Below are 12,723 nucleotides of genomic sequence, written 5' to 3'. Positions count from 1 at the left end.
ATGGCTCAGGATGAAAAACTATAATTTTTTAGGGAAATTATGAAATCTGAGGTGTTGGTTTAGGAATGCCAATGCTGTATCATGCAGAGGCATTAACAATGATCATTCAACAGAGTCAGCTCAGCAGTCAGATGATCTAAGATAATACTGAGTCTTTGACATGCACTGTGCACTTTGTGTCCCTGAGGTAACTTCAATTTCCCTGTTTCCCCGTGGATAAGCCTAGTGACAATGTGTTCTAACACACTGCGATTTAGCAAGCCTTTCAGGGGACTCTGAGGCATGCAAATGTTTGGCTGCCCTACTCTGCAAGTGAGTTTGGAGAACTTCATTTTCATCATTCTCTTTGAGGCAATAAATATTTCTGCAGGAAAGACCATATCATGTGTTACAGTTTCTTCAGTTCAGCACTTAAGCAGGGTGTGAAATGGAGGTGGTAATTAATAAAAATTAGGGACATAAAGGAGTGGAGGGAGGTGAGAGATGGGGATGGATGTGGAAATTAGCAGAAGGAAGGGTGAATATTCACCTGGTTTCACAATATACAGAGTTTTCTTTGTTTTTATTTAATCACTTGACAAACGTTAGCATACATGAAACCAACTGGAATATTTGGTCAACTTAGATTCCTGGTCTTCACCCCAGAGTTTCTGAGCACTAAGCCAGTAGTGGCATGAAGAATTAGCATTTCTCACAACATCCTTTGCATTGGTGCTGGTGCTCATCTGGGGACCATTTATATATATTTTTTTTCACTGTGTATTCCCATCAGATTCCTTAAATACATGGAACCCAGAAATCACTCAGATGTTTCAGAATTTCTTCTTCTGGGATTGACAAAGGATCCAGAACTGCAGCCCCTCCTCTTTGGGCTCTTCCTGTCCATGTACCTGGTCACCATCCTGGGAAACCTGCTCATCATCCTGGCTGTCAGCTCTGACGCCCACCTCCACACCCCCATGTACTTCTTCCTCTCCAGCCTGTCATTTACTGACATCTGTATAAGCACATCCACAACCCCCAAGATGTTACTGAACATCCAAGCACAGAATCAGCACATCAGTTATGCAGGCTGCCTTACTCAGATTGGCTTTGTCCTGGGTTTTGGTGGATTTGAAAGCTGTCTTCTTGCAGCAATGGCCTATGACCGCTATGTGGCCATCTGTCACCCGCTGAGGTACATGGTCATCATGAACTCCTGGCTCTGTGTTCTGCTGATTCTTCTCTCTCTGCTCCTTAGCACTGTGGTGGCCCTGCTCCTTAGTCTAATGGTGTCACGACTCTCTTTCTGCACAAACCTGAAAATCCCCAACTTTTTCTGTGAACTTGCTCAGATCATCAAGTTGGCCTGTTCTGACACCTTCATCAATAAAATTGTGATTTATTTTGTGGCTGGCCTCTTTGGGGCTCTTCCGGTCTCTGGGATAGCATTCTCTTATTCTAAAATTGTCTTCTCTGTTTTAAGAATGCCATCAAGAGAAGGAAAGATGAAAGCTTTTTCCACCTGTGGGTCTCACCTGTGCATTGTTTCCTTGTTCTACGGGACAGTATTTGGTGTGTACATTAGTTCTGTCATCAGTGAGTTTTCCAGGAAGATGGCAGTGGCTTCAGTGATGTACATTGTGGTTCCTCAAATGATGAACCCCTTCATCTACAGCCTGAGGAACAGGGACATGAAGGAGGCCTTAAGGAAACTCATCAGAGGGTTATCTTCTCTCTGTTTTTATGCCATCTACTCTAGAATCAAGTATCTAAAATGAGGGAAATTGATAGAACCACGAGGGAGCCATAGTAACTGATTTATACCAAATTTTTAAATTTGTCTACAATAGTGAATGGCCAAGGACATTTCAGTTGTGGTTGACACCTGATTTTGCTTTCTGTCTATCTCCATGATGTTTTACACTTGATTTCTGTTTTCTAAATTTAAGTGCTTTGCTCCAGTTCTATGGAAGAAGAGCCTGAGGCAAAGGTTCTAGTTTTTTTTTTTCTTGATCACTCATAGAAGGAATATTGCTAAAATTACGTTGGAAAGTGAAAGTATTGAAAGAAGGCTGTGGTCATAGCTAGAGACCGGCTTCCACCTGAACCATGGTGTGTCATCCAATGACACCTACAGGATTATAGTGGAGTAAGGGAGCTGACTCCTCACATACCTATTTAGAAATGAATTAGACTGGTCACTGGTAAACTGCCTCTTTATGAAGAACAATGGCATCTACCATACTCAGTTTCATTATATATGAAAATTGCATAGTTAAATTATCTCAGTGGGTTTACATGATTGGGAGATATTTAAACTTCATCAGACGAATTCCTCAGTTCTGGTAAGAAAAAGTATCTCTATCTCTAATATGACCCAACAATAAGAGAGTTATCCCTCCTTACAGGGACTTCAGAGGTGGGGAATGTCTAAGACTTGGGGAGCAGGGATCCATTCAGTCCTTCATGTGTTGTCTTCTTCTAAGACTGGTTCTGCTAAGGGTCACCAGGTGGTGGCACCAAATGAAGAAACATCTGAAGACATGATGCCAGGAACAAAAAAACTGACTGTCCTTCTGAGTCATGTGATTAGAGAATTTTCTATGGAGTCACCTAGAAGATAACTGCAATGTTGAGTAGTGACCCTCATCACATCCTACTTGTCCACATCTTATTTCCAGTAAATTATTGTTCTATGTTGAAAGGGTGAGTGTATTTACTTTAAATTAGAGTCTTTGTGGAGGATGAGCTTCTCCCAGACTATCTGGTTTCAGCACTAAAGAGAACGATACATATCCTTTTGAGAAAGACAGAAGCAGAAAGCACCCAGAGAAAGGGAAGATGTAATGTAACTGAGGTGTCAAGAATTGGATTCATGCAGCCATTATTTGATCTTTTCCTCCCCCCATTATTATGATAGAATTGACACTTAAAAATGTGTAAGATTGAGGGGTACAATGTGTTGCTGTGATATCTTTAGGTTTAGCAAAATTATTACCACCATAGCATCAGCTAAAATCTCTAAGCTCTCACAATGACCTCTCTTGAAGAAAAATTTCTTTTTTAGAGAAATATTTGAGACCACATCAGTTCTATCCCCTTAGCAATATTCAAGAGCCCAAAATACCAATAACCAGCATAAAACCATGATGGTGCACATGAGATCCTCATAAACTAATCCTATACCTGGAAGGTGATACTCTATGGTGAGCATCTCCTTACTTCCTACAGCTCCTTTGTAACCACCAACTCTACTGTTTCTATGAGTTTGGTTAGTCATTTATCTGTTTACTTAGTATTTATTGAAATACAGCTGATACACAATATTATACTGGTTTTGGGTGTACAACCTGGTGGTTCACAGCACATGAGTTTGACTCTTACTTGTCCCATATGACAATGGGGCTTTAGGTGCTTTTGGTGTCATATAAAAACATTCATTGCCAAGAACAACATGAAAGAAACATCCCTGTATGTTCTTTTATAATTCTATGGTCTCAGGTCTCATGATGTCTTTAATCCACCTTAATATAATTTATGTGGGGGGTGTAAGATAGTGATCCAATCTCATTTCATTGCATATGGTGACCCAGGTTTCCCTAAACCATTTATTGAAGAGACAATCCTGAACCCACTGAGCAATCTCAGTGCCCTTGTCAAACACTGGTTGGCCATGTACATGTGGGTTTATCTGTGGGCTCCTGCTTCGGTTCCATTAGTCTATGAGTCAGTTCCTATGCCAGGACTATTCTGCTTTCATTAATCCAGCTTTGTAAAAGAGTTTGAGAATAGGAATCATGATGCCTCCATCTTTGTTTCTCTCAAGATTGCTTTCACTATTCAGGCTCTTTTACCACTGTAATCAGTTGTAAGTGTCCAGGTCAGTGGCATTAATCACACTCACATTGCTGTATTTCCATCACCACCATCCATCCATACAATTCTTCATCTCCCAAACTGAAATCAGTACTTATTAACAGTCCACCCTGGTCCTCTTGTCCCCAGACCTTGGCAATCTCATTCTAACTTCTGTGACTGAATTTCACTACCCTTGGAAGTAGAATCAGACACTATGTATCGCCTTGTGACTTAATTTACTAAGCAGAATGTCTTCAACGTTCATCCATGCTGCAGCATGTGTCAGAATTTCCTTCCTTTTAGATTCAATAAACTCCCATTGTGTGTACCATATTTTGTTCATCCATTCATCAGTTGATAGGCAGTTGGACTGCTTCTACTGTGTAGCCATTGTGAATAATGCTGCCATGAACATGGGTGTACAAATGTCTGTTCAAGTCCTTGCTTCCATTTTATGGGGAATACATCTAGAGGTGGAATTACTAGATCATAAGGTAATTCTACATATAATTTTTTGAGGAAATGCCATATTGTTTTCCACACAAGGTAATCTGAAAATTTAACATAAAAAAATAATTTATCAGTGCATGAATACAGTGAATTCATTAATGATGAAATATTTGTAATGAAAAATAATATGGAGTAACATGTTTACCTATAATTTAAAGTTGAAATATTATTCACTCCACTGAGAGTACAGATCTACCAGAAGACAAGTGCTTTACCCAAGAAATTGTAATTTCTCTTAACTCTATCAAAGATGAAGTGTCATAATTTCAACTCATGATCCTATGAGTAAAAAACTGCCCTGAACCCATTGAGATGAAATAGGAAAGGTGTTCAAAAATGTCAGATCTTTCTGCATTGATGACAGTCAGAAAAATGTTTAAAAATTATATATCAGAAGTGAAGTTTGAAATAGAATGAAGATTGAGGCGGAGCCAAGATGGAGGCGTGAGTAGAGCAGCGGAAATCTCCTCCCAAATCCACATTTATCTATGAAAATATAACAAAGACAACTCTTCCTAGAATAAAGACCAGAGGACACAGGACAACATCCAGACCACATCCACACATGAGAGAACTCAGCGCCTCGCGAAGGGGGTAAGATACAAGCCCCGGCCCCACGGGAGCCGAGCGCCCCTCCCCCCAGCCCAGGGCGGGAGAAGAATAGGCAGAGCGGGAGGGAGACGGAGCACAGGACTGCCGAACACCCAGCCCCAGCCATCCGGGCCAGAGTGCAGACACAGTGCATGCGCAGGGGGCCCTGGATACTAGGGAAACAGTGCAGCAAGAAGAGTGAGCGGGCACCGGAGGCCGGGCACCGGAGGACACCAGAAAAGAGAGCGAATATTTTTTTTTTTTTTTTGCTGTTTTGTTTTGGCGAGCACTTTTTGGAAGTCTTAAAGAGATAGTGACCCCAATACTAGAAAAACAGGGCAGCAATACTGGTGTGCAGATGCCTGAGGCTGGCGCCGGAGAATAAAGAAAAACGAGCGGCCACTTTTTTTTTTTTGTGTGTGTGTGTGTGTGTGGTCTTGTTTTGTTTTGGCGGGTGCATTTTGGAAGTCTTAAAGAGGCAGGGCAGAACACTTAATCCAGAGGTAGGGAATCTGGGGAACTCTGGGCACCCTAACCCCTGGGGTGCAGGGAGCAGGGAGGCCCCTTACGGAGATAAATAGCCTCACAGCCACTCCCCACCAACGCGAACCCACCACTTTGGAGCAGCAGCCTGAGCCAGGCCACGATCACTGCAACAGCGGAGATAAACTCCACAGCAACCGGGCAGGAAGCAGAAACCCTGTCTGCGCACAGCTGCCAAGAAGAAGCCACTAGAGGTCGCTGTTCTCCCAGGAGAGGAGGGCCACAAACCAACAAGAAGGGAAGTCCTTCCAGCCGTCACTCATCCCAGCTCTGCAAACTATTCCTATCACCATGAAAAGGCAAAACTACAGGCAGACAAAGATCACAGAGACAACACCAGAGAAGGAGACAGACCTAACCAGTCTTCCTGACAAAGAATTCAAAATAAAAATCATAAACATGCTGACAGAGATGCAGAGAAATACGCAAAAGAAATGGGATGAAGTCCTGAGGAACATCACAGATGCCAGAAAGGAGATCGAAGAAATGAAACAAACTCTGGAAGGGCTTATAAGCAGAATGGATAGGATGCAAGAGGCCATTGATGGAATTGAAACCAGAGAACAGGAACGCATAGAAGCTGATATAGAGAGAGATAAAAGGATCTCCAGGAATGAAACAATGTGAAGAGAACTGTGTAACCAATCCAAAAGGAACAATATCCGTATGATAGGGGTTCCAGAAGAAGAAGAGAGAGGAAAAGAGATGAAAATTATCTTAGAAGAAATAATTGCTGAAAACTTCCCCAAACTGGGGGAGGAAATAATCGAACAGACCACAGAAATACACAGAAACCCCAACAGAAAGGATCCAAGGAGGACAACACCAAGACACATAATAATTAAAATGGCAAAGATCAAGGACAAGGAAAGAGTGTTAAAGGCAGCTAGAGAGAAAAAGGTCACCTATAAAGGAAAACCCATCAGGCTAACATCAGACTTCTCAACAGAAACCCTACAGGCTAGAAGAGAATGGCATGATATATTTAATACAATGAAACAGAAGGGCCTTGAACCAAGGATACTGTATCCAGCACGACTATCATTCAAATATGATGGTGGGATTAAACAATTCCCAGACAAACAAAAGCTGAGGGAATTTGCTTCCCACAAACCACCTCTACAGAACATCTTACAGGGACTGCTCTAGATGGGAGCACTCCTAGAAAGAGCACAGCACAAAACACCCAACTTATGAAGAATTGAGGAGGAGGAATAAGAAGGGAGAGAAGAAAAGAATCTCCAGACAGTGTATATAACAGCTCAATAAGAGAGCTAAGTTAAGCAGTAAGATAATAAAGAGGCTAACCTTGAACCCTTGGTAACCACAAATTTAAAGCCAGCAATGGCAATAAGTACATATCTTTCAATAGTCACCCTAAATGTAAATGGACTGAATGCACCAATCAAAAGACACAGAGTAATAGAATGGATAAAAAAGCAAGACCCATCTATATGCTGCTTACAAGAAACTCATTACCTCAAATCCAAAGACATGTACAGACTAAAAGTCAATTGATGGAAAAACGGATTTCAGGCAAACAACAGCGAGAAGAAAGTAGGGGTTGCAGTACTAATATCAGACAAAATAGACTTCAAAACAAAAAAAGTAACAAGAGATAAAGAAGGACACTACATAATGATAAAGGGCTCAGTCAAAAAAGAGGATATAACCATTCTATATATATATATGCACCCAACACAGGAGCACCAGCATATGTGAAACAAATACTAACAGAACTAAAGGGGGAAATAGACTGCAATGCATTCATTCTAGGAGACTTCTACATACCACTCACCCCAAAGGATAGATCCACCGGGCAGAAAATAAGTAAGGACACGGAAGCACTGAACAACACAGTAGAGCAGATGGACCTAATAGACATCTATAGAACTCTACATCCAAAAGCAACAGGATACACATTCTTCTCAAGTGCACATGGAACATTCTCCAGAATAGACCACATACTAGGCCACAAAAAGAGCCTCAGAAAATTCCAAAAGATTGAAATCCTACCAACCAACTTTTCAGACCACAAAGGCATAAAACTAGAAATAAACTGTACAAAGAAAGCAAAGAGGCTAACAAACACATGGAGGCTTAACAACACGCTCCTAAATAATCAATAGATCAATGACCAAATAAAAATGGAGATCCAGCAATATATGGAAACAAATGACAACAACAACACAAAGCCCCAACTTCTGTGGGACACAGCAAAAGCAGTCTTAAGAGGAAAGTATATAGCAATCCAAGCATATTTAAAAAAGGAACAACAATCCCAAATGAATGGTCAAATGTCACAATTATGGAAATTGGAAAAAGAAGAACAAATGAGGCCTAAGGTCAGCAGAAGGAGGGACATAATAAAGATCAGAGAAGAAATAAATAAAATTGAGAAGAATAAAACAATAGCAAAAATCAATGAAACCCAGAGCTGGTTCTTCCAGAAAATAAACAAAATAGATTAGACTCTAGCCAGATTTATTAAGAAGAAAAGAGAGTCAACACAAGTCAACAGTATCAGTAACGAGAAAGGAAAAATCACGACGGACCCCACAGAAATACAAAGAATTATTAGAGAATACTATGAAAACCTATGTGCTAACAAGTTGCGAAACCAAGGAGAAACGGACAACTAACTAGAAAAATACAACCTTCCACGACTGACCCAGAAAGAAACAGAAAATGTAAACAGACCAATTACCAGCAACGAAATTGAAGCGGTAATCAAAAAAGTACCAAAGAACAAAACCCCTGGGCCAGATGGATTTACCTCAGAATTTTATCAGACATACAGGGAAGACATAATACCCATTCTCCTTAAAGTTTTCCAAAAAATAGAGGAGGAGGGGATACTCCCAAACTCATTCTATGAAGCTAACATCACCCTAATACCAAAACCAGGCAAAGACCACACCAAAAAAGAAAACTACAGACCAATATCCCTGATGAACGTAGATGCAAAAATACTCAACAAAATATTAGCAAACCGAATTCAAAAATACATCAAAATGATCTTACACCATGACCAAGTGGGATTCATCCCAGGGATGCAAGGATGGCACAACATTCGAAAGTCCATCAACATCATCCACCAGACCAACAAAAAGAAAGACAAAAACCACATGATCATATCCATAGATGCTGAAAAAGCATTTGACAAAGTTCTACATCCATTCATGATAAAAACTCTCAGCAAAATGGGAATAGAGGGCAAGTACCTCAACATAATAAAGGCCATCTATGATAAACCCACAGCCAACATTATATTGAACAGCGAGAAGCCGAAAGCATTTACTCTGAGAAAGGGAACTAGACAGGGATGCCCACTCTCCCCACTGTTATTTAACATAGTACTGGAGGTCCTAGCCACGGCAATCAGTCAAAACAAATATATACAAGGAATCCAGATTGGTAAAGAAGAAGTTGAACTGTCACTATTTGCAGATGACATGATACTGTACATAAAAATCCCTAAAGACTCCACCCCAAAACTACTAGAACTGATATCGGAATACAGCAAAGTTGCGGGATACAAAATCAATACACAGAAATCTGTGGCTTTCCTATACACTAACAATGAACCAACCGAAAGAGAAATCAGGAAAACAACTACATTCACAATTGCATCAAAAAAAATAAAATACCTAGGAATAAACCAAACCAAAGATGTGAAAGACTTACACTCCGAAAACAACAAGTCACTTTTAAGAGAAATTAAAGGGGACACTAACAGATGGAAACTCATCCCATGCTCGTGGCTAGGAAGAATTAATATCGTCAAAATGGCCATCCTGCCCAAAGCAATATACAGATTTGATGCAATCCCTATGAAACTACCAGCAACATTCTTCAATAAACTGGAACAAATAATTCAAAAATTCATATGGAAACACCAAAGACCACGAATAGCCAAAGCAATCCTGAGAAAGAAGAATAAAGTAGGGGGGATCTCACTCCCCAACTTCAAGCTCTACTATAAAGCCATAGTTATCAAGACAATTTGGTTCTGGCACAAGAGCAGAGCCACAGACCAATGGAACAGACTAGAGACTCCAGACATTAACCCAGACATATATGGTCAATTAATATTTGATAAAGGAGCCATGGACATACAATGGCGAAATGACAGTCACTTCAACAGATGGTGCTGGCAAAACTGGACAGCTCCATGTAGGAGAATGAAACTGGACCATTGTCTAACCCCATATACAAAAGTAAACTCAAAATGGATCAAAGACCTGAATGTAAGTCATGAAACCATTAAACTCTTGGAAGAAAACATAGGCAATAACCTCTTAGACATAAACATGAGTGACCTCTTCTGGAACATATCTCCCCGGGCAAGGAAAACAACAGCAAAAATGAACAAGTGGGACTATATTAAGCTGAAAAGCTTCTGTACAGCAAAAGACATCATCAATAGAACAAAAAGGATCCCTACAGTATGGGAGAATATATTTGAAAATGACACATCCGATAAAGGCTTGACGTCCAAAATATATAAAGAGCTCACACACCTCAACAAACAAAAACAAATAACCCAATTAAAAAATGGGCAGAGGAACTGAACAGACAGATCTCCAAAAAAGAAATACAGATGGCCAACAGACATATGAAAAGATGCTCCACATCACTAATTATCAGAGAAATGCAAATTAAAACTACAATGAGGTATCACCTCACACCAGTAAGGATGGTTGCCATCCAAAAGACAAACAACAACAAATGTTGGCGAGGCTGTGGAGAAAGGGGAACCCTTCTACACTGCTGGTGGGAATCTAAGTTAGTTCAACCATTGTGGAAAGCAGTATGTAGGTACATCAAAATGCTCAAAACAGACTTACCATTTGAACCAGTAATCGCACTCCAAGGAATTTACCCTAAGAATGCAGCAATCAAGTATAAGAAAGATCAGTTCACCACTATGTTTATCGCAGCACTATTTACAACAGCCAAGTATTGGAAGCAACCTAAATGTCCATTGATAGATGAATGGATAAAGAAGATGTGGTACATATACACAATGGAATACTACTCAGCCATAAGGTAAGGGCAAATCCTACCATTTGCAGCAACATGGATGGAGCTGGAGGGTATTATGCTCAGTGAAAAAAGCCAAGTGGAGAAAGAGAAATACCAAATGATTTCACTCATCTGTGGAATATAAGAACAAAGGAAAAACTGAAGGAACAAAACAGCAGCAGAATCACAGAACTCAAGAATGGACTAGCAAGTACCAAAGGGAAAGGAACTGGGGAGGATGTGTGGGTAGGGAGGGATAAGGGGGGGGTCGAAGTAGAGGGGTATTAAGATTAGCATGCATGGGGGGGTGGGAGAAAGGGGAGGGCTGTACAACACAGAGAAGGCAAGTAGTGTTTCTACAACATTTTGCTATGCTGAGGGACAGTGAGTGTAAAGGGGTGTATAGGGGGGACCTGGTATAGGGGAGAGCTTAGTTAACATAATATTCATCATGTAAGTGTAGATTAGTGATACAAAAAAAAAAGGCAGTTCCTGTGTGGTAACCTCCTATGAGTTCTATACAAGGGTATAAAGGGCATATAACATTGTAGGTAAAGGGTCTGTTTGTGTTTATACAGAGGATCAAAGCCTAATTGGGATACCCTGAAAATGAACTAAGATACGATATGGAAAAGAACTTCCAATATCAGCACTCTCTGGAAGACTCATGCCAGAAGATGATCATCAAAAATCCCAACAAAGATCTACGTACTGCTACAATTGTAGATGCACTCATCCCACCAGTTTCTGGACTTGCCATGGGAATGAAGAAGGAGATATCTAAGCTGGCCTGTGCATACAGTAAAACAACAAATTTGACTGGATCTATACTGTTGGAACTCAATCAAGAATTAGGAGAAGTGCAAATTGTAGTGCTCCAAAATCTTACACCCACAGACTATTTACTGTTAAAAGAACATAAGGGATGTGAACATTCCCCAGGAATGTGTTGTTTTAATTTGTCTGATTTCTCTCAGACTGTTCAAGTTCAGTTGGACAATATCCACCATATCATAGATAATTTTTCACAAATGCCTAAGGTGCCTAACTGGTTTTCTTGGTTTCACTGGAGATGGCTGGTAATTACAGGTATGCTTTGGTTATGTAACTATACTCCTATTATGTTAATGTGTGTGCACAATTTAAGTAGTAGGTTAAAACCTATACATGCTGAAGTTACTCTACAAGAAGATATGTCAAAGAAATAATCAATCTTCCCATGTTTCTTCCACCTGCTACTTCTATAGCTTTTCTTCTTCCTTCCTAATTACAACCCTTAAATAGAATTCGTGCCTCATATCAAATTTACCGAGTATCATAATTCTTCCAAGTGGTAAAGATACCTCAAGACAAATGTTGGGCATAGAAGCTACAGGGCATAAATATGCAAAGAAGTAAAAAGCTAACCATTTCAAACAATAAGGCTTCTCTCTCACTTACCAACTTTATATTACCCTGTATGGCCCAGGAAGAGGACTGATTAGCCAGAGATGGATAAGATTCCTCAAGGGAGGAAAAACCTAAGACAGGCACAGTCGCAGGGGGGTCATCAGGTGAGAAATTGAGGATCAAAAGAGGTGAGGCTTAGAACCTCTCCCCCCATGTTCTGAGAGAAATATTGTGCATACATGGATGTTTTATTGCCCTTGTCTAGCTTGGATTAACACATAGTCTACAGGCACACACCTGATCATCTTCATTTGCTCTTACAACACTAAACTATGTTTTCTACCTTTATCTTGTATCTACCTACCACTTCAGCATTTTATTAAAAATAATAATAATAAAGAGAGAAATGTGGTATCCACATATAAATCAAGTATAAAAATCAAATGAATATTCATATTTGAACTGACTGTTTATAGTTCATAATGCATGAGCAAAACCAAAAGTTTCTGTGATGACTGCCCTTGTACTGTTCGCCATGTAACTTATTCACTATGTAAGAATTTGTTCTCCATGTTAGAACTTGTTTGTTATGCGTCAGAAGATTGGAGACTAACGAAAATTAGTCTTGGGGTGGATTAATGATTGTGCAATGAGCATTGACTCCCCTATACAGAATTTTATTGTTGTTAAGAACCATTTGATCAATAAATATGAGACATACCCTCACAAAAAAAAAAAGTACACACTTCCAATTGTAAAATAAATAAGTAACCGGTATGTAATGTATAGCATAAGGATTATAATCAAAATATTGTTACAACT

General features: G+C 40.0%; 1 protein-coding gene across 1 annotated transcript; it reads left to right on the top strand.

Annotated features, from left to right (window-relative positions):
- The first annotated feature begins 785 nt into the window (after positions 1 to 785).
- Positions 786 to 1,760, top strand: LOC130679793 (olfactory receptor 7G1-like). Its single transcript, XM_057489220.1, has one exon. The coding sequence runs from the start codon at positions 786 to 788 to the stop codon at positions 1,758 to 1,760; it is 975 nt and encodes a 324-aa protein (XP_057345203.1).
- Positions 1,761 to 12,723: the final 10,963 nt, after the last annotated feature.

The sequence above is a fragment of the Manis pentadactyla genome, chromosome 12, assembly GCF_030020395.1.
Source record: "Manis pentadactyla isolate mManPen7 chromosome 12, mManPen7.hap1, whole genome shotgun sequence".
Lineage (NCBI taxonomy): Eukaryota > Metazoa > Chordata > Mammalia > Pholidota > Manidae > Manis > Manis pentadactyla.
This window is presented reverse-complemented; position numbering and strand designations above follow the sequence as displayed.